The 23,853-nt window shown below is 27.5% G+C and overlaps 1 protein-coding gene across 6 annotated transcripts; it reads left to right on the forward strand.

The window, feature by feature from the left end:
• Positions 1-6,454: 6,454 nt before the first annotated feature.
• LOC135925491 (uncharacterized) lies at positions 6,455-23,477 on the forward strand. 6 transcript variants are annotated; one of them, XM_065460846.1, is made up of 18 exons: positions 6,455-6,631; positions 6,674-6,898; positions 6,940-6,967; positions 7,010-7,554; positions 10,035-10,228; positions 10,615-10,739; positions 12,252-12,736; positions 12,865-13,146; positions 14,119-14,206; positions 14,526-14,637; positions 14,980-15,023; positions 16,710-16,966; positions 17,050-17,397; positions 19,829-20,059; positions 21,029-21,247; positions 21,996-22,252; positions 22,963-23,063; positions 23,178-23,477. In XM_065460846.1, the coding sequence occupies exons 1-18, from the start codon at positions 6,466-6,468 to the stop codon at positions 23,299-23,301; spliced, it is 3,831 nt and encodes a 1,276-aa protein (XP_065316918.1). In that variant the 5' UTR covers positions 6,455-6,465; the 3' UTR covers positions 23,302-23,477. The 6 variants fall into 6 exon arrangements, with proteins under 6 accessions (XP_065316918.1, XP_065316919.1, XP_065316921.1 ...); XM_065460847.1 differs by having other exon boundaries at positions 14,526-14,616; XM_065460849.1 differs by having other exon boundaries at positions 13,030-13,146.
• Positions 23,478-23,853: the final 376 nt, after the last annotated feature.

Genomic DNA, 23,853 nt, shown 5'->3' on the forward strand with positions numbered 1-23,853 from the left:
AAAAAAATAAAACTCAAATTTTAAGATGCCAGCCAGGCGGCAAAAGGATTCAAAAAGTATTAATAGTTAAAAATTAAAATAACATAATATCAATCACAATTCACTTCAAAATAATCATTTATTACACATCATAAATTTTTTTTTCGAATTCATATTCACAATCACAATTCACTTCAAAATATAATCATTTATTTATTACATATCATCAATTTTTTTTCAAATTCATATTCACAATGGAGGATGCTATATTAAGGTTAATATTCATTTACTCTTCATATTTTCTTTACCTATGAAATGATTCACAAAATATAGTCAATTATTTTATTATGGTTTTTACTTTTTATTCAAATAAAGATACATAGGTTGTTACATGCTGTGACCCTATTAAAAAAGGGTTCGAGTTTATTTGCAAAAAATATCTGAACCAGGTTGGGATTCAGGTTCGGTGCCCAGAAAAAACGTAATTTAGTTAAAATAACAGATACAAATTTTTTATTAAAATTAATCTTATATTTAGTTTAAGAATTCACCGTAAAAATATTTATCATTTGGAGTTCTGGTGACCATCATTTAAAAAAACAATATGGAACTATATAATATCATTCTAGGGCCATAATTTAATAAAATTTGACAAATCGCTGTTTTTATTAGGAAATTAGACTGGTAGGGTAGTTTTTGAATTGTTTTAAAAAATATTAATATAAATATTAATTTTACCCAATGTTGTGTGCCGACTCTGAATATTCGCACAAGGGTTCAGACAGAGCACTCACATTTTCATACATCCAAATTGGAAATCAAAGATTTTGGCAATTTTATTTGATATCAAGAAATTTTATTTAGTCAATTTTAATAAAACCTTGATATGGTTACATTTTATAAAAATCTTATTTGATTTAGGGTTATCTTCGTTCTTTTTATTTACTCAAGATTCATCACTTGAAAAAAAATTAATTTTTTCTTTTTTTGCAGATTAAAAAGAGATCCAGCTATGGCCTTAATAGAAAAAAATAAATTAAGAGATCCACAACCAATAACGTTAAAGAAAATATCAAAAGATTCTATAAGTGAAAAAATTATACAAATGGCGCAATCTCCAATCTTAGAAAATTATATTCCGCAGGAAATTGAATCTGATGGTAATTGCTTTTACCGGGCGGTTTCAATGTCATTATATAAAACACAAATACATCTTATTTTTTTTAAGACTGATAACGGCAATAGAAATAATTATGAATCCTCAATATTATGATAAAAACCATCCTGATTTTTTCCAAAACTATAAAATTAATCCAAATATATGGGTGAATGAGTATTATGAGATACTCGATTCGGCTCTAAATATAAATGTTTGGGTTGAGCAAATTCATATATGCGCATTAAGTGCTGCTCTTGGCAAACCAATTCACGTATTTTGCCCATCAAATTCATTAAAGGCTTTTACCGATATCCTTTATGGCAGGGGTGTAAGCCAGAGTTTAAAGCCTCATATTTTAATCATGTGGACATCTACCATATGTCCAAATGATATATTTTATATTAGAATCAATCACTTTGTATCTCTCATACCAAATAATTATATTAATACATTAACAAAAAAACCCCAACTGTCCAACAATATCATAAAAGATTTATCATTTTCGATAGAAAATATTCTAAAAAAACCATGTAGCGAAGATATCCGATTAAAATCTTTACCTTTTTTTTTAAACAATATTATAGCCGAAGGAGGTCATCCAAACTATGGGTTTTTTTTAAACATTGTAAAATCCATAAAAATTTTGCTTTCTCCCAATAATATATTGCACGAAATACCTTTAGGTATAAAATATAATATGTATTTTTTAATTTCTAATAATAATTTTACAAATTATAAGAATAAAAATTTATATATAGATGATTGTGGGCCATGGACAGGCTCAAAATCAAGCTCAAGAAAATTATATTATAATATATATAATGATATTGTTCAAGGTCCGTATATTTTTAAAGATGGCCTATTTAGGCAGGCACTCATCTAGGTGGTTCTAGAATTTTTAAAAAAATAGAACCTCAACCTTTAACCAAAAATATAATTGTTCTTTATAAATACTATAGTATTTTAAAGAGAAGTAAAGAGTATAAACGCCGAATTTTAAAAATTAATTTTATTGAAAAGCCTAATTACGATTTCAAAGATATATATTTAGTGGAATATATAGGACAATGGCCAGGTCCCGCTTGCCATGGGAATTCCAAATAGATTGTAAATCCTTATGTACGGACTTCAAATCAGTTATTATCAAACATTAGAAATCAAATAAAGGACAATCAAACATGTCGCAATATTTATAATAATTATATATTTCAAAAAGACCCAATTAAACCAAAAAATTTAAAACAAATTTATAACTTAAATTATAAACTTAAAAAAGATACAAAAGTACCTCTAAATTTTGCGGATAATATTTTACAAATTACTAATGGCCTACATATTTTGCCATTTATCCAATCAATAATTCACATCAAAGAGAAAACACCATCGATAATTTGTTATACTCATTTTATTATTAAAACTATTAAGTTTTTGTCAAACCAATCTGACTTCTGTATATTAGGCGTTGATAAAACATTTAATTTGGGTGATCTATACCTAACTGCTATAGTATTTAAACATATAGCAGTTAAGAGATATAAAACAGATGAATCCCCTATATTTTTAGGACCAATATATTTGCATGGAGATTCTGATATGACCACTTATCATACTTTTTTCTCTCATTTGCATTCTGTATTTTTAAAAAATAAAATAAATATTAAAAATATCATATTTGGTAGTGATCAAGAAAAGGCTATAGTAAAACCTATTCAGGAAATATTTAAATTTAATACTCATTTAATATGCACACGTCATTTAAAAGACAATATAAGAAAATATTTGTCGGAAAAACAAGGTGTAAATGCTGTTATGTCTAAAAAAAATATACAGGATATTTTTTCTTTTAATGGGATTTTATTTTCTCGGAATGACCAAATATATAATGAAAAATTAAACGATTTATACAATTATTGTAATAATGAAAATTTAAATATTTTTTTTCCATATATAAAAAATAAATTTTAAAAAGTAATTTATGAACATGTTTACATTCCCCTAAAAAATAAAATAATAAATTGTTTATGGACAAATAACAACTACGAATCTATGAACCATGTTTTAAAATCATATATAAACTGGAAACAACGTCCTTTTAAACAATTAATCGAAAAAATTAAGGATATCACAATGTTACAAGAAAAAGAATTTGAAAGATCCTTCTCAGGAAAAGGAGAATATATTTTAAGTAATGAATATCGCAATTATTTAATACCCGAATCGATAGATTGTCATGATACATTAAATAATTTACTTAATAGTCAAAGCAAAGATAAATTACATTCATTAGATAAAACTTTATCTGTTTTAAAAGGCTCAAAAAAACCACATCAGCGACGTAGAATTAAAGCAAAAAGGACTCGATAAAATATTTTTTATAAATTTTAATTCCTTATTTTTCCCCAATTTTCCCCTGCTCATAATCTATTTCATCAATATATATAATTTTATTATCCTAAATGTATATTTAAATCTTCTCTGCCAAACAAATTATATTTTATGAACGCAATAATTATATTATAATAACATTATATATCAATTTGGTAAAAATAATTATGATTTATATATGAATGAATAAAATGAATTTCCATCGTTATTTATCTGATTAATAAAAATTGCAAAATCTAAAAAAGACTACTAATTTTTTACCAAAATATAGATAATGCTATAAAAAAAATCATAAATATTTTAATCATCATGATAGAATATGGTGAAATTTATTAAACACATTCAAAAATATTATTTTTAAATTTTATAATAAAAAATTTAAAGACGCCAACTAGCGGATAGAATATTATTTCTTTTACTTTAATAAATAAAAAATGTTATGAGCAATTTTAATTTTATAAAAGTATTGAAGCTAAAATATCTAATAGATAATTTTTTACACCTGTCCAAACTTTTATCTTATTTATAAACTAATTAATTCTTAATTTAGGAAAGTGAAAACCCACTGGAAAATGTTTGGAAATTTAATACATAAATATAAGCCGAGCGATATTTAGTAATAAAAAATTTATTATGTAATTAAATATAAGCCGAGAGATATTTAGTAATAAAAATTTATTATGTAATTAGACGAGCGTAATTTAAATAATAAATGATTTATTATTTGGTTAACCGAGCCACATTTCCCAATCGAGCGATATTTAGTAATAAATGATTTATTATGTGGTTAGCTGAGCGATATTTCCCAGTCGAGCGATATTTAGTAATAAATAATTTATCATGTGGCTTGTCGAGCGACATTTACTAGCCGAGCGATATTTAGTAATAAATGATTTATTATGTGGTTAGCCGAGCCATATTTTCTAGCCGAGCGATAAATAGACCCACCGAAAAGTGATAAATTTTTGAAGGGGGGGGGGAAATCCCCCTCTTGGATACGCCTATGTTGGTTAGAGCTTCCTTTTAGATGACATGATGGAAGCTAGATAAGTAATCGAGAAAATTATTGTGAGATATTAAATTTCTATAAGATTATCTTCCATTTTAATGATATATAAACGACTAATGCAATCATTTGTTCTCATCCCTTGTAGTAATAATCTTAAATTACAGCAACACAAATAATAGATGCTGGTTAATTTGCAGTAATAGCCTTGACACTCACGATGTAAACTAGTATGAAAATCTATTATGTTGGATAAATTGATAAAATAAAAACACCAAAAATCTTTGGAAGAAATAATTGTGCAAATGTATTGAGGCCTTGAGTTATTTACATGGCAAGGATGCCATGTTAGAAATGAAACATTTTGGAACTATAAAATAAGGACCAGAATAATATGATGAAACAATTAAGATTTTATATATAGTCGTACCACCTCTAGTTGGTATATATACCTTAAAATATAGTAGTTTGTAAAAATATCAATAATAATTAAAAATTTAACTCAAAACTGTTTTTGAAAAAGAAAAAATAGCTTTCCTAACGTAAAAAAGAAAAGAAAAGATATCAAATTTATTACATCTATTGTAGGATGAATAATAAAATGTTTAATTTATAAAATTATTTATAACTAAGATGGCGTTAATTACTTAAAAGCAAATTGTTACTATACTTATTATCAAAAGCATTTATTAGCAAAATTCATTATAAATATATTATAACTGTCAAATACGTCCATAAAAGTGGCATTATATCTAATATTTTATAAACAACTGAATATAATAAAGGATTATAAACTATATGTCTACTTACTTATTTTTTATTATACTTATTTGGACCTTGAAAATAATTTTAGAAATAGGTATGATAATAAAATTTAAAAATAAATATACAGTTGATTAGTCATTTTGAACTCTGCTAATTACAATTTTAAATTTTTTAGTTTTCAATTAATAAATAATTATATTTATTTTATTAGGGTTATAAAATAATTTAAATAATAGTCAATTAGCTTCAACTTTTAATGCTAAATTATTTAGTGAGATATTGATATTCTATTTTTAATACAAAATTTGATTGCTAGCTGACATATTGAAAATATAATTTATATGTATTAATTTAATCTAATATTTAAAAAAGTATTCATTTAATAAATATTTAAATAGTCTTATTAATTTTTAAATAAAAAATTAAATCTATATTTTTCTTAATAGAATTATAAAAGAAATCTTTCAGGGGGCAATCAAAAAAATTTAATTTTAGTTTAAGGGGTTAATATTCCATTAAAAAATTATTTTTTGCTTCATGGGGCTATTCATATTTTCCAGGAGCTCAAGCCCCTGCGCCCCCCCCCCCTCACGACGCCATTAATTTAACAACACTAAACGATTATTTACGTCATACGTCATAATAAGCGCAATTGCCCTTTATCGCTATATAAAACAGCAGAGCTACGCTTGGACTATCTCATCCCATCTAATTGGGTTAAGAAATTTGGGGGGTAGCCTATGAGATGAGCCCATCCACAATTTTTGGGCAGGCTGCAGTTACCTGTGCGCGCAACAGGCGAAACCACTTGCTTAAACGCCTACGGGAGATAAGAAGAGAGAGAAAAGCCCGTACCCGATTAAGTAAAATGTATATTATAGTGAGGGGTATTGGTAAATTTTAAGTTTATGGTCTATATTGAATTTGTTTATTAACAACCTTGCTTTTTGTAAAATATTGAGATATAATGTTCATAGAATCTGTAAATAAATATGATTAAAATAAAATAATATTTACCGTTCTATCACTTCAAATTTTCCACCGGATCTAATGTGCGAATAATATTTACATATCTAAACGATTATTTACTCATGTTTTCGTCTAAGTGTCTATCACATTTATTTCTGTTAATTCTTTTTGATGACAAGATATCATTTTTTTCTAAATCTAAATGGCTGAAGTGTATGCTCATGAATTGTCAATAAGCATAATTGCTCAAATATGTCAATATACTGGATGGACCTCTGCATCTAAAAGTTCTTTAGAAATTTTGGAAGATATATTGGAAAAATTTTATCATGAAATGGGCAAAATTATTAGGTGTCATATGGAACATGGTACATTTATATTTCTAATTTTATTAAATTGTTTTTATAAAGCGGAAAGAAGCAAGCCCACACTTGGTGATATAGTTTTATCATTTGATGCTTTAGGGATATCTATTAAGGAAATAAATGAATACATGAATGAAATACCAATAATGCCTTTTGTGCAACATGTTACATCATTTCCCATAAAAAAACCAAATAAATTAGACTTTTTAAAGTTTAATGATCTTCCATCATATATAAATGAATATCTACCTCCACTGCCAGTCAATCAAGGTAAATCATACTGATTTAACATTATGTAAACTTGTTTTTAGAATATCCAAATCCAATTACAGAGGCTAAGTAAATTTTAAAATAAACATTATTAATTAAATTTTAAATAAGTGATAATTTATTTTTAAATAGCCCTATATCCCAAGAAGATATAACTGAAATTACTAATATAGATGATGATAAAAAAAATTCTACCATGATACTAAATAATCAAATTATATTAACAGATTTCAATACTAAAAATCAAAATAAATCAGAATATGTAAGTATAAAAACAGGCACCTTATCTAAATGTAAATTGCCTCCAAAACCACCTTCTGATATAGATGGTAATTCTTCGGATTATTCTTCTCTAGATGAAAATGATGGCAATAATCATGAAGATGTTACTTATACTAACTTAAATATAAAAATCAAGGCTGAAATACAACCAAAAGAAAATTATTTGACCACTTCATCTCTAAATCTAAATGAAACTCAGATTTTGACACCTATTAAAAGAAAAGTTGGGAGGCCAAGAAAATATAATATTGAAGAATCACTAGCTATTGATTTCTCAATAAGTGAAACTTCAAAGAACTTAAAATTGATTAAAAATGAAATTGAATTTGGCCAAGAATTAAATAAAACTGATAGTAATTCAGCTCTAGAAAAAGGTAATTTTTTGATAGTATTATTTTGCCAAAAAAATATTTGATTAAATTTTTTTGAAAATATATAAATGACTATACTGTAAACTCCTTTATCTAAAAATTAAGAGCAACAAATAAAAAATTATTGCTACAATTAGTTCAACAAAGAGTGAAGGGTAAATCAGAAATTTGCTCTTAATTTTATGAGTAAATTTGTGTTAGCCTTAATTTATATAATATATAACGGAGACAGGGGTAACTTGGTTGACAGGGTAACTGCTAATGCAAATAACTTTATAACCCTTAAGTAAAAATAGTAGTGATAAGCATTGGGCCTAATTTTCCAAACCAAGCCTGGCATAAAATTTAAAAAAATATTTCCCAGCCTAATACTGAACAATTTTTATCATTTGTCCCCAAACACTGACCCAAAATAAAAATTATTTGTACATCCAGCCAGCCCCAAAATTTAAATATAGAAATTAGTTTTTTTCCTAAACATATTTACCTATTTTAGAAATAGATTAATCTTCATTCAAGTTAATGAACTTGTGGTATCTTAAATGAGAATTGTCATATTTTTTTATAATGTCTTATAGTTTATAAAATTTTTCTGAATATAATTAAGTTTTTTTCATCAAATAATTATTCAATATTTTACTTTTATTCTTTCTTTCTTTTTATAACAAAAATGATTTTAAATTTTTTATCTAAAATAAATGATATATGGTGCCTAGTTTCCTACAAATAAATAAAATTTAATATATATAGGCATTTTGTTATGTGTCAATTTTATTTCATTAAATTCACTCATATCATATTTCAAAATTTAAGCCTGATCTAGCTCAAACTATTTTTTTTTAAATCCACCAGGCCCAACCCAATACCCATTTGGACCAGGTATGGTCCATTGCAGACTAATAAATACCTTAAATTTTTGTGAAGACATATTTTTGCAATTTCTTACCTATGTTCATTACAAAAAATTACAAAATTTTTCTAATTGCAATGAATAGAAAAAAACCCTTCTTTTATTTAAGTTACCAAATTTTGGTATTTATGATAAATACTCATGATAAACTCACATATGTTAAATTAAATTAATTTTGGAAAATTTTAGATATGAGATTTTGGGGCATGATTAACATATATGACCTCAGAAACTACGCGCTCTCTATCAAAGAAGCATAATTATTTAGCTTTATAAGATGATTTAGAAAATGTTTTTTTAATTTAAAAAAAAATGGTAACATAATAAAAAATATTTTTTTATATGACTAAAATATGCGCCCCCATACGCGCTGCACTATTCATAAAAAATGAACTCAGAATCATGTTTAGCTCATTAAAAGGATTCATAAAATGTTAATATTAAATTTTAAAATATTTTTTACCTAGTGGTCTTTTGAAAATACACTTGTTTTTTTACTTAAATTCGCGCTCCTAAGCACTCTCGGTTAATATATGCTTTTTTTAAAAAAAATGAATGCAGAATCATGTTTAGTTTTTCAAAGAGATTCAGAAAATAGTAATATTTTTTTTAAAATTTTAATTACCAAAGAAAATATTTTTTTGACTAAAATTTACGCTCCTACACGCTCTCGGTAAATATACTCTATTTTTAAAAAATGAATGTAGAATCATGTTTAGCTCTTTGAGGAAATTCAGAAAATGATAGTATACATTTTAAAAAAAATTAATTATCGCAAATAAATATCAGGGTTTGTATATATTAACAGTTAGCGTTAGATGTAACAAATAAATTACTACTATCTGGAGAAAATAGGGTAACGGTTACAGTTACCATTCATAGGAAGGCTCTTCCTTACATAATTAAATTGCAATAAAATAAAAATAAGTGAAAATAGGATATAATTGCAATAATAAGAATTTTGGCCGAAAATTGATATTGAATTCTCATAATTGATTAATTACAACATCTCGTTTATATTATATTTTTAGGAAATCAAAAAAAAGGAAAATGATAGAAAAAAATACCCATCAAAAATATTTTTTCACTATATTTTAGGAAAAATACTCTTTAAAAAGAAAGGTGTAATTTCAATCTTTTCACAGACCCATTTAGCGATGAAAAGTGGAATGTTATTACCAATATTTCAGATAATTTATTATAATGAGCTTTTTAGCCTATTTTATTCTGTTTGTGACTGTCTTAATAAAGATGATGTAGGCTGAAAAATATGGTAGCAAAAATATACTTTACGTTACTAATACGATTGTAACTGTTACAGACACATTTTAAATATTATAGAAATATTAAATTCGTAACGTTTAATAGATTGTAACTGGTATCATCCCTGCCAACTGACGACGCATTAAATATGAAAACAACATTTTAATGGGGAGGGGGTGGGGGTGGATCTATAAAGATGATTATAAATATTTATAATTTATCTTCAAGAATAATGAGTAAAGGTTTTCAACATTATCTACATGTAAAATTAATTTTATATATTTCTCATTTAAAAAATTCCAACCTTAAGATAACCATTTAGATTCTGACCACTCAAATAGTCTCACATATAAAACTACTTCAATGGACAAATACAAATCTAAAAAGTATATTTCAAAAAATTATCACGATATTTACTCAAGAAATAAAGTCAAAGGAAAACATTATAAAAAATATTTGAAGAATACTACATCCCATCATTACGCTTTTCGTCATTTTAAAAAGGTATTATGTTATACAGACCCTAGCAACGAAATTTTTATTTTGATTTTGAAGAGAAGGTTCTATAAATATATATTTTTTTAGAAAACTAAATAATTTGCACTGAACTCTAAGAATCTAAGAATAAATTTTTAGACCTACCACTAAAATAGGGTCCTATTACGGAACTTTCTTTTTTAGTTTGTTTATGGAATGATGATTACGTTTTATAAGATTTAAGGAGCAGGATTACTTTTAAATTTTAAGATTTTTCTTCTAGTTTCGAACTCGAAGAAAATTCAAAATCCAATTTTTTTTGTTTAATAATATTTTTTATTGAAGTCCTAATTAGTCGCAACGTTCTCCTTATTAGATCTCTAATTCAGATCTCATTAAATTTATTAACGCAGAAACGTGGTCGTAAACCAATCATCAAAGTATTTGACGATGAAGATACTAAGGATACCGAGGTGATATTAACTCGTCAAAAATCTGTCTCCGTTTCGCCGGTTAAAAGCGTAGGCAAGGAAACAATGTAAATAATATTTTATACTACTAATTATTTGTTGCATTACATTGTTCATGTAAATATATATCATGTATTAGGATATAGAATTCATTGGGATTCGGACTCTTAATTTTAAATCATTTACAGAAAACGATTTTTAAATCTGAAAATCATATTTGACCGGAAATATATTCCAGCATGCATGGACTACTCACACTATGGATTTCAGTGAATTTTATCGTAAACCTTCGAATCGCCCTTAACTCATATAGATTTTTAATAAAAAAAATTAATAGTAAAAATTAGCGGAAATTCATAGGGTCATTACTCTACATATACTGGAATACATTTTCTGTCAAATAAGATGTTTTGAATTTAAAAATAGCCCTCAATAAGTAATATAAAATTGAGAGATTTCGAATCCCATAGATTCCATATCCCTGTCTGCTGAAAATGCGATATCGATTATATTTTACATCTGCTTCCAGTTTTTATTCTTAATTTTGTTAGCATTTATAAATTAATAGATCATTTTAATGAACTTTTATAAAATTATATTTTACTTTACGTATATACTATCAATAATTTCAAAAGAAGCTAATAGCATATAAAGCTAATGGGCTTATTCCTTTTTTTAAAATATGTGTAATATTTTTTTAAAAATATAGAGGATCCAATATTAATATTGTATCATAAATAATTTTGTATCCGCCATTTTTATATGTCGAATAGATGATAATCCGATATAAAAAGATTGGCACATCCTTAATAGTTAGGGTTGACAAAAATCATATTTTTAAAAAATGTAAAATAAAATTTGAAATCCCGATTTTTTGATTTAATCAAATTTTATAATATAACAAAAATAAATTGATAATATGTACAAGAGAAAAGTTTTTAATAGGATATACATTTATTTTCTTATGAAATTTTTAAATTGTTAAATATTGAATTGAATAAAAAGTACTTTATCCTTGTATTGCAACTCTTTTTAGTATCAAGATATATGAATATCAATCGATATCAGCAGATTGGAATAATTATATAGTAAAATGAGGTATTAAAATGTTTTTTTAAAAAAGAGAGCTAATAACTATTTATAATACAAACAAAAAATAAAATTGATTTAATCATGCCAATTTTACTAATAATAATAGTCGTGTGTCTTTATTTTACCAATTAAAACTTTAATTTTTTTGTCTAAATGGGCAAGATAGAATGCAACTGGTTCATTTCAATCTAGACGCCCGAGAAAACTGCTAGACTATAGAATCTACAGCATAAATTAAATCAACTCGACTTTTTTAGATAACATTATTTTTTTCATCCATTCTTTATGTATGACTAGATTTTTTTAAAATTCCTTCCTGATTAAAATTTATCTTTAAATCGGGCCTACTTTTATTAACGGTTTATTTATATAACCTTAGAAAATTGTAAATTACGTGAAAGAATTTTTATTTACCCCCCCCCCCCCTCCTATCCATTTTTAATAATAATACTTTTTCCTAATTTATAAACTTTTGTTTCTAACAAAAGTCGCAAAACTGAAAAAGACATAGCAGAAAATGACGATGATGAAATGAGTGATCCTGAATTTCTTTTGTCACCTTCTCAAAAATATCACTTCCACAAACAAAATCTTTTGCCCAAAAAATCTTTAAGCAAATCACTCTTTCCAAACTCACAAATATCATCACCAGCTAAAAGAATGAAGCACGAGACTCCTTTATTGTATGCTAGCTGCACCATAATAGATGCCCTTAAAAGTCAGAAATACGAGGAGAATAATACTATAAATTTCCTCGAGAATGCTGCTAAACTGGATATAACAAATTTACCGGGTGAGAAAATTTATAAAGAGGTTGGAATCAACAAAGATGACACGGATCATGTCGATAAAAGTTCCTCTATAATCATAGAATCTGCTATTGGTGATGATTTTTTGAATGTAAAGACCGAAAATAACGCTGTAAGGTCAGATCTAAAAAAATCACAAGATTCTCAGATTGGGCAACAACTTGGTAATTTTGCTTTCAAATTATGTATATTATATATTCTGTTTCTTTGGTAAAGAGAGCAAGAATTTAATTTTTTTTAAAGTTTGATTTGCTTCATCTTATTATTTTTTAAAACCATTCAAATAAATTAGACATTGCAGACCTACCCTTAATTTCAAATATGTCACCTAAGCCCCAATTAGTGTTACCTAAAATTCATGAACCGATTAACTCCCCTCAAAATTTATCGGTCTCGAACGATTTGCTCTCTTCACAAGACTTCTATTCCATATCAAATATTCCGAATACATTTTTAGGGATTGATTCACCATCCATATTATCGCCATCCACTAAAAAGGCGAAGAAAAAAAAGAAAAAGAAAGACAAGGATAAGAAGGATCGACGGTCACCTAGAAAGGGTGAACATAAAAAAAGTAAATTACACTTAAGTCAAGCTTAATGAATATTTGTTGTGATTGGTTTAAAAAAAGTAAATGACAAAATAATATAGGCCCATAGAAACTCCTTGGGGAAAAGTATTTAAAATGTGTTTAAACTTTAAAATATAAAGGACCGGTTTGTTCCTTTTAAGATTGTTGTAAAAGTTTGATAATGGGTTAGAAAATTATTTAATGGTTCAGTTCACTCTGGGTCCGTGGTTTTAGCTCCATTATAATTTACTTCACGAGCTGGATTTAAAAAGAAAATATCATGTCATCTTATTATGTAAAGTATAATGGGGCTAAGGTTACTATTGACCATAACTAAATTTCAAATTAAAATTATTTTAAAATGACCATATATTGGGATGGGCCAAATAATATAATTTAGACCAGGCCTATATTATAAATACTCCTGGAAAGTTTTTTCTATATTTCCAGGGTAGACTGCTTTTGAAATTTATAGCGCTCTGTGTCACCGATATTTAAATTTAATAAAATCAATTTATTACAAACGTATCATATAAAAAATATCTCGAAAATTTTTTAAGCATAAATTTTTCTTACTTTAATGAACGTATCGCCAGTACTAAAAATTTGAATTTTACCTTTTCTAGAAGTAAAAGGTTATAAATATTTTCATTTTTTTAGAGGACTTGAAGGGTTACCTAATGACAATAAATGTAGCTCTCTATCAATTACAATTTTGCTACGAAATGCAAACGTCATCATTTTTTAAACGTTTTTATCCAGAAAACTAATAGAGCTTAAACAATTAAATTTTGATTTCAATAATTCTCACTACCAACCTAACCATTTTGAAAAATTTTATTTAGTTGAAAAGTCGCCGAAACTATTCTGATTACTTGGAATGACCGAACTACTTTTATAATCAGTCACTTTATGACAGATTTCTGTTCTCATTTTTAAATATATTTTAAATGATGCATTAAACATGATGGATAGGTGAATCCGATTACAAATATACCTCACGTTCATCCCTTTCAGATTTAGCTTCCGAAAATCCCAATATGAATCTCGATTCTGTTACACTGTAATATATAAAATATTGGATACTCATTTTAAATATATTAATAATCAAATATCAATTTAGTAAACCAAATTCCTATATCTTTTTAGACCTTAGCATTTAGGTGTGTTAAAATTTAATATTGTTTTGATTAAAGTGCTTAGTTTTTTTAGGTTCAAAAATAAAATATACATGATCAAATAAATTTAAGCTTGCTTAGCAGGCTTTTACCCTTCCACTAGTCGACAATCTGTTTTAATATTTTTTATTTCTTTTGATTGTCATTAGAATTGTTTTATGATCAATTATAGAATTTTAAATTTATAATTTTTTTAAAATATAGCGTTGAAAATTTTGCCAAAGAACGTCAAATATTGCCGGCAAGATTGGGTATTTTTGCACCTCAGTTTACTACCACCACTATTACGAACGAGGTATTTGCTCAAATCCTTACAGTATATAAACATTTTTTTGTAATATTGTTAAAATTGAAAATAAAATATTTTTTTGTTCATTTAAAGATATACGAATAATTATTTTTTTTAAATTAGTTGTTTAATTATTATAGGGGTTTAACTCCACTTTTGGTCAAAGAGAGTTTTCTCCAATTTACACGTTTATAAAAACCTTCAAGAATTAATTTGAAATATATGTTTTTTGTTAATTAAATTGTAAATGTTTAGATGGCATGATATGCTATTAAAATTGATCGAATGATTTTTTTTTATTATCTAATAATATAATATTTTATGTGATAAAATAAAATATATTTATATTTTTTGAAAATCTCTTTTTAGACTGTACAACCAATGCAACGCTCAGATAAAGCCTTCCAAATAACGTAAAAATTATCTCATTTTTTTCTGCGAATACTTTTTTCCCCATCAAGGTATTCTTATATATTACTCAAAACACAGTTTCACTAAAAAAAAATTATTTGGAATGTTTTATAATCGAATAAAAAATGTTTCTATAATGTATCAATGAGATCAGTTTCTATTATATTTTTGATACACTAATCAGGATTGCCAGAAGAAAAATTTATTACGGAAATTTTGTTTTTACCTGGCTTATGCTAGTGTTACGAGATGGGGATATTTTGACTTTATTTTTAAGAATGATGAAATATTGTTGAAATGATAAGCCTCGCATTCTGAATATAGATCTGTGAATGTTGAATTATGTATTATTGAAAAAATAACAATTCAAATATTTTAAAAAATGTATCAATTGTTTCCAAATGACATCTGCTTCAGCCACCTTATTTGCGTCATTTTTTGATTCCAGGATATTTTTTTGAATAAGATTTAAGGTTGAAATGTTTTGAACCTATTTGTGCTTTATTAATTTCATGTCTTGGAACATCATTTCTCCACCCCTGTTACAATTAAAGACCGTGGAGAATAACATTTATTTCTTATGGCTCTTAGTTATCTTCATTAGCCAGAGATATTTATATTTCTTACTACTTATTTGTAACACTATTTTCTTTTTTATATCATTATTTGACTTGGTCTTTGATTCTAAAACGAATATATAAAGTAATAATCAATTTAGTTTAGATTAGATTAAAAATTTTTTAATTACTTTAACACAAAGCTACCTAAATAAAATACCTTAAATATGCCTATTTCTCAAAAGAAGGATAAAAGAAATCTATATTATTATCAGATATCCGAATCTGACATTCGCAAATATCTAGGTGATTTACACAGTTCACCTATATAATTATTAATTATTTAATGTTATGGCATTTTTAAAACCTTTTTGAAAATTTAAATCCTTGTTAATCATAATCATATTTTCTATACAGGAGGAGGAGTGGGGGGGGGGGTGATTGTTTATGCCACTATTTCTCTAAGTTAATTTCAAGAATCCCATCATTAAATATCTTGATATAATGACACTCGAAAACCATCCATTGATAGGTTTTGTTACAATTGAATAAATATAGAGGTTTCCTAAAAAAGAGGAGAAAAAAAATTTTCTATCAAAAAAGGAAAAGAATTTAAGGTAAGGTAAGAAAAGGTCGGATCGAAAAAGTAAAAGGGTCAATCGAAAAAAATAAAGTATCATCAAAATCGGAAAATCACTATATTCTATTTTTTGATATTTTACAAAATTAAATAGCTTTAATAAATTTTCTTAAGTTGATATATTTTCTTAAACTATGTTGATTTTTTTTTATTTTTGTAATTTCGGATCATCTTGCAAAATGCCATTCACTTACTATTTGGCCATTTTTATTTAAAAAAAAAATTATCGTCCTATAAATTAAATTGGTATGCAAAAGTAGTGGTAACCTTATGACTGGGAGCATTCGATCTAATTATTTGGGTAACTGTCCTTTAAAATGCATATTAAGGCATTATTGAAAAATTATGATTCTAAAAGTAATTAGTTGGTGCAAAGGTATAAGAAAAAAATGTTTAAGTTATTTTAAAAATTTAAAATAAAGCTATTAAAATATGAAAAATAATGAAAGAAAATTATAATTTTCGGATCTCAAAAAAATACCTTATCTAAGCGATTTCAAAATACTTCCTCCCTCTCAAGATAGTTTATCAGGGGAAGACGAACAAGAAAATTTTGATAATGAAGGAGTGAATGAAGAAAGTTTCGAAAATTCTGACGCTCAGGATAATAATAATGAGGATATCAAAGAGGAAATACAACCCCTATCAGATAGGCCTCGGTCTCCTATTGTGCCAATAAAAATTAAGATATCTAAAGAAAACATGAAGGCGGTAGTGATATTGCCAGAGAAACCTCCTCGAACTGCCAGTAAAATTTATCGTCTTTTTCAATAGCTTTAATTAATTTAAGGAATATTGAATTAATTTGTTATTTTATAAAAATATATATAGTCGAAAAATCAACTAATACAAGCACACCCAAAAATATTGTTTCAAAGACCGAAAAATTAATCAATTTAGAAAAAAAATCAGATGGTTCAGGAAAAATTTTCAAAATAGAAAAAAATTTTTTATCATCAAATATCGTAAAAAATGTTACACCTTTGCATCCTATGATCTCCGGCAAAAAATCCGAACGCGAGCCTATATACACGCCTTCCAACAGTGAAGCTGACAGTGATGGGGATACTGACATTCATCTTACTGATGCGAACAAAGTTAAGGATTTTCCTACTATCGGCACTGTAGATCAAGCTAGTTCCTATCCTTATTACTATGACATGCCTGGAGGAGATCAAGGTATATGTGTTCTTTGTAATATGTGGGTATGGATAAGTAGGAGATTTGGAAAGTGTTAAATGTCATTTATATAATACTAGACTGCTAATCGATTAATGCATTTAAAAAATTTTAAAATCGAGTATTTTTCTTTGACATATTTATGGAGTTTTTAATGATAAATAAAGTATAGCCTTTCATAGACCTTCTTCTTCTCCGTTTTAAGGCGATTTCCAGATTTACCTAGGTAGGCCAATTTTTGACGGTCCTGAGCATCAATATTTGTAAGATTATTGCTTCTCATATCCGCCGCTAACACATTTGTCCACGTCATCTTGGACCTTCCTTTAGATTTTGATCCTCCTACTTCCATCAAGGCGCATCTCTTTACCAAGTCATCTTTTGTCATGTGTTCCACATGCCCAAACCATCTTAATTTATTTCGTCACATTACCACTCCAATCATTTTTATACCCAAACTTGCTCGCAATTCCTTGCTAGTTTTTTTCACTCTCAGAAATACCCGACACATCTATCTTATCATCCTCATCTTTGTTCTTTCTAAATTGGCTTCGTTTCACCGCTAAAAACTAAACAACTCCTTACAGCTTACGTAGACTTTTCCCCTTAACTTCAGAGAGACTTCTTTATTTGTTAGAATAGACCACATATCTCTGAACTTCTTCCATGTGACCCTTACAACAACGGCAGAATCTACACCATCTGCGTTTAGCATATCGCCCAAATAACAAAACTTATTCACTTTACCTAGGATTAACCCATTGCCAATATCCAGACCACCATTTTTGTTATCATTATTATGTACTCCTTTTATGCAAGTTCTAGAAATAAAGGGTCATTCTTGATAACATCAAACTCCTTTTTCCGCTACATCTATTATGTACCCATTTCTGGCATCTGGTTCATTGGATTGAATTTCTAGCAACTCCTTTCCCACATACACCACAAGGCCACTTACCGGATTCCTCTATCTTTAGATTTTATCAACCAATCATTACCTTTGTCTTTGCTGCACTCATTTTCAGGCCCTTTGCTTCCATAGCCATCTTCCATTTGCAAATTTTATCCCGCAATTCTTCCTCACTGTTTGCGATTAATACAAGGCCATCTGCATATAATAGCTCCCAGGGAAGCCCTTCACACATTTCTCTAGCACCACATCCATTACTAAGATAAATAATAAACACAGCACGGATCCTTGATGAAGTCCTACCTTCACTTCAAATCTTACACTATCTCTATCATTCGTTGGTACTGCAGTTTGTTCTCCCACATACATTGCCATCACTGCCATAACCAACCATTCCTTCATACCTGATTTTCTCAGCCCATCTAATAACCTCGCGCAGCACCCTGTCAAATGCCTTCTCCAAATCAACAAACGCATAATACAGTATCTTTTCTTTCGCAAGATACTTCTCCTGTATTTGTCTCACGACAAAAATTGCATCTGTCGTGCCTTTCCCCGATGTAAAACTAAACTGCATTTCATTAATTTTTGTTTGTTCCCTTATCCGCTTCTCTAACACCCTCTCAAATACCTTCATTCCATGTTCCAAAAGTTTAATAGCTCTGTAAGCCTTGTATACTGTAATTATATTTCTTCGCCAGTCCTCAGGGATAATCCCTTCTGTGACAATTTGATTGGCTAAATTCATTAACCATTTAATCCCTAAGTTATCAGAACCTTTAAACATTTTTGATACCACTCTCGTTAACCCAGATTTCTTTACTTTTTCCATCTTTTTCACTGCTCTCTTTATTTTGTCCTTGCCAAATTTACTTCCTGGACCTTCTACCTTTCCACAACTAACATCATTATCCCATTCATTTTCTTCATTCAAAAGTCCTTCCATGTAGATCTTTCAGATATTCTTAATACCACTATTATCAGTCACCATTTTTCCTTCCATATTTTTCAAACATTTAACAACATCCTGCCTCTTTTTTGCCATCTGCTTTACCCCCGTTTCTCATCCACAGCTTTCGCTACCTCAGGGTTCCACTACCAAGTTTCCTTACGGCCCTTTTAATCCATATACCTCCTCAGTTATCATCACCCAGGCTTTCTTCATGACTTCCCACTTGTCATTTACCCCAGATGCTTGTGCCACCTCCGCCTCCCTTACCAATGTCATATTGAATTGACGTCTAGCACTCTTCCCCTTCAAACAAACTTTCTTTTAGTGATCCTGGCGCCTTTAAAAGTGAAATATCTCCATAACTAGTCGATGCTGATTAATACATTTCTCTCACGGTATCACTTTCACATTTTTTACTATACATCTATCACATCTCCTTAATAACAAATAATCCACTGCACTTTTGGTACTACCCGCATCAGCTTCTCTGATTCTTTCTTAATGGCTATTAATTATCATAGCCATTGATAGTTAACATTTCTTAAATTATTAAAAACCACAATTTCTAGTGGATAAACCCCGAGCTCCAGACTTGGAATCAACTATAACCGGTTATGGACTAAGTAATTTCATTGAAAACTCCAGATTCATCAATCATAACAGCCAGACACGTAATTCTTTGGAAGGCAGCGATTCTTTGGACGATTTGGATTTACTCAATAGAAGGAAACATATTAAAACTTATGCCACGCCGAACTTAGCCATCATCAATGTATCTACAACCAAATCTTCGCCAATAGGTAAATTTCAAAGAAATTATATACCCATTTTTAGTTTCTGCCTTTTTCAAATTACCCCTTAGATACCTTAAAAAACCAAATATCTCGGCCCCGCCCTTGGCTAATAATTTTTTAGGTTACGGTCTAAATTTAAAAAAAGGTTTATAGGGAAGAAATATCAAACTCAATATATTTATTTTATATTTTAATTTTATGTATTAAATTGAAATATCAAACTCAAAATATTTATTTTATATTTTAATTTTATGCATTAAATTGAAATATCCAGTAATAACTGATAATTTAATGATGTTTGTTTATCTATTTTATTCTATTGCAAAATATTCTAAGAAAATTAACAGTAAATATTTCCTACCTCCTGATTTTTTAAAAATAATTTCTATTTTTAAAAATTTATTTTATTGTAATCAAAAATTAGGAAAGAATTATAACATTTGCATTTTTTGGACCACGGGTCAGGCCTATATTTTATTGACTATATTGCCTCGGTCCAGCGGACTCAAATCAACCTATCCAAAATTTATTGTTTAAATACAATATAATATTCCTGACAATTTAAAAACAGATTAAATACTTTTCATCGAATATGCACTATATATTTTTTTCTATTGTTTTAAAGCCAATCAATTTGATTAAACTTTTTTTAAATGTGTTTTATATGAGGATTAAAAAGAATGAATAAGTTCACTCTCCCCATGGTTTTAAAAAATTTCATTCGTCTATGATTTGGAAAAAATAACCTACAAAATAATTTAATTTTTTTAAACCCGTTTGCCCAATAATTTTTTTATTAGTTAAATACCAATTTTTTAAATTAATCATTTCAGGATTTAAATAAATATATATGTTTCGCAGATAATGGCCACTGAAAGTTTAAAATTGTTAAATGTCGCTCTTATTATTGTATAATCATATATAAAACAATTTTTCAAAGTCATTACATAAGGATATATTATACTTTAAATATAGACGTAGAACAAACGACTAAAAAACCATCCCATATTAAAAAGGGCAAAAAGATTAAAAAAAGCACTCCCCACAATATTAACAAAATTACCTTAAACTCCGAAACGTACTCTTCTTCCTCCAAACGTAAAAGATCGGTGTCTTCTATCGATGATAATGAATTTGAAGATACGCCTAGTATCCAGGATGTCAACGAGCTTAAAATTCTCGGGAAAATATCAAGTAAAAAAATAAAAGTTATCATATTCTGAGAGGGAATATAGTAGGGAAGGGTATAAAAGTTATATTGAGAGGGAATAGAGTAGGGAAGGTTAGACTAGAGGCCTGCAAATTTTTAGCCCGCAACGCCCGCCCATACTTCTGGCGGGCCTGTTCGGGTTTTCTAAAATTTTTCAAGATTGGGCGGGTTAAAAATTATTTTTAAAGTAATGGGCAGGTGAATTTTTAATATTTTCGGCAAAATGAGCAGATCAGACTTTAATTTATTAAAAATAATAGTTTTATTTCATAATATTGCATATTATATAATGTTTATTAAAAATTTAAAATAAATAAAACCAGCCATTAAAATAATTTTTTAACATTAGGCGGGTGGGCTGGTTAAACATAATTTATAGATAAATGGACAGGCGGGTAAATCTTTTAACAAATTATAGTGGGTGGCGGGCTGAGAAATTTAAAAACAACTACAGGCATGCTTTTTGGCTAAAACCAACCATTGCAGACTATATTAGATTATTTAAATAATTGTTAAATTAGATTCGGAAAAATATCGATTTAAACAGCTAAAGCTTGTGGGTGAGACCCACGGCTTTCCAAATAGGCTAAACACCGATGAAGTAATCGACACTCTAGATTCCATAAATTGTTAATTTTTGTTTACTCTTAGTTATTTTTAATTTTTTTGAAAAATTTATGTTCATTATTAAACATCATAATTTATCCTTAAAAATAAATAAAATTTGGTTAGGTCCTCATCTTTCTAATCCACTTCCTTCTTCATCTTCCAAACCATTTCAAGCATCCACTAACATCAATGTAACTTCTCCTCTCCTACCCATACCTAACATTATTCTTTCAAACGTGAAGAATAATTTAACGAGCAATATGCTAGCTGGGGCCGATTTTAATCTCATAGCTAACACTAATATCAACAAAATCCCACCACTATCCAATTCCTCAGTTGAAAGGACAGTTATAACAGAAACCTTGGGGTCTGTGGTTATAGTAAGTTTTATTTTTCATATTGAAGATTTAATACATTTGGAACATTACATTTATTCTAATTATAATTATTAGCATTACTATTTTTGCTTGCGATCTACAATATTTAACATAGACTTACAGGCACAGACCAAGACTCATGTATACGGATCTGGTCATAAATTTAAAGAAAATAAACCCGGACTGGGCCTATTTTTTTTTACAAAACCTGGGCCAGGCTAATTTTTTAATTATATTTATTAATAAGAAGAATAAAGTGGAGCGTTTATAAATAATATATATACAAAACTTATGGCAGGGCCAATTTTTTAAAATATATCAATTTAAATAGCTGGAAAAATCATCATTTATTTTTTGTTCATGTTTTAAATTTCCTTTTAAAATTACCCACCAAATCAAATCTTAAAAATCTGCACTATGTTTAAAAAATATTTTGAAAATTTGATTTCTGCTAGTTTCTGGTGATTATATAATCTCAATTATTTAGGATGACAAATAATTTGGCTATTTGCATCGGAGCAATTATCCTTAAATAATATTTTAAAAGTTAAAATTCATATTGAATTTGTCATCAATATCAAAAAAAAAAAATAAGTCATAATTATTTTTTGATTGTTCTTTATTTAGTATAATGATAGTTTAGTTATTATTCCTAAAATCAAATCCCCTTCCATATCTTACAAACGAACGATTAATAAAATTTATAAAAACAGAATGAAAAAGGTGAAAAAATATGGATATGCCCAGCGTGTACTCATCCAGACGATGGCAGCCCTATGATAGGGTGCGATAGTTGCGATGATTGGTATCATTGGTAATTTTTTTAAAAAAATAATGTACTAATAAGAGCATTTTTTTTCAAAATTTTGCCCTTATTTTTGTAATCTAACATACGTATATTTTTAAAAAAAAATGTTTTTTTTACAAGGGTTTGTGTCAATATAACGGAAGCGCCCGCTGAAAATGAAAACTGGTATTGTTCAAGGTGCTTAGCCAAAAGTATAATATCTTCCTACTCGTCTTCCAAAAAGAAAAGACGAAGAAAAAGATGAGAAAAATAGTTCGTCGAAAAAAATGATAAAAATTTTGGTAATAATATATATATATAAAACAGACTCAAAAATAATATTTATAACGTTAAATTATATGTCTTGTTATATTCAATGACAAATAATTAGTGACATTATTATGCAAATTTATTTTTATTCATATTATCTAAAATGCGAGTGTATTATTAAAATATTTATTCAATTTTTTTATAATATAAATAGCACAAATAAATTAGTATTATATTCAAAATTATATTTAACATTAGAAGGTACTTTAACCTTTTAATATAACATTGGGCTTATTAAAAGCTCACATGAAAAAATGATAATCCTTTATTCATTTAAATCTTGATGGTAATTTAAATCCTTAATATATAATTTTTATAGAATGCGCCTTTTAAATTTTTTGGGAATATTTTTAAATTGTGGGTAATTTTTTTTGGCAGGTCCTAAAAGTGCGGGCCTTTGGCCAGGTTAGGGAATATGACTTATTTGGCTCCTTTCACTCTCATAATTATTACTTTATTGTTCTTAAGAAGGTCAGTATCGTTTTAA

The sequence above is a fragment of the Gordionus sp. m RMFG-2023 genome, chromosome 2 (assembly GCF_954871325.1).
Source record: "Gordionus sp. m RMFG-2023 chromosome 2, tfGorSpeb1-WG-v2, whole genome shotgun sequence".
NCBI classification, from domain to species: domain Eukaryota; kingdom Metazoa; phylum Nematomorpha; class Gordioida; order Chordodea; family Parachordodidae; genus Gordionus; species Gordionus sp. m RMFG-2023.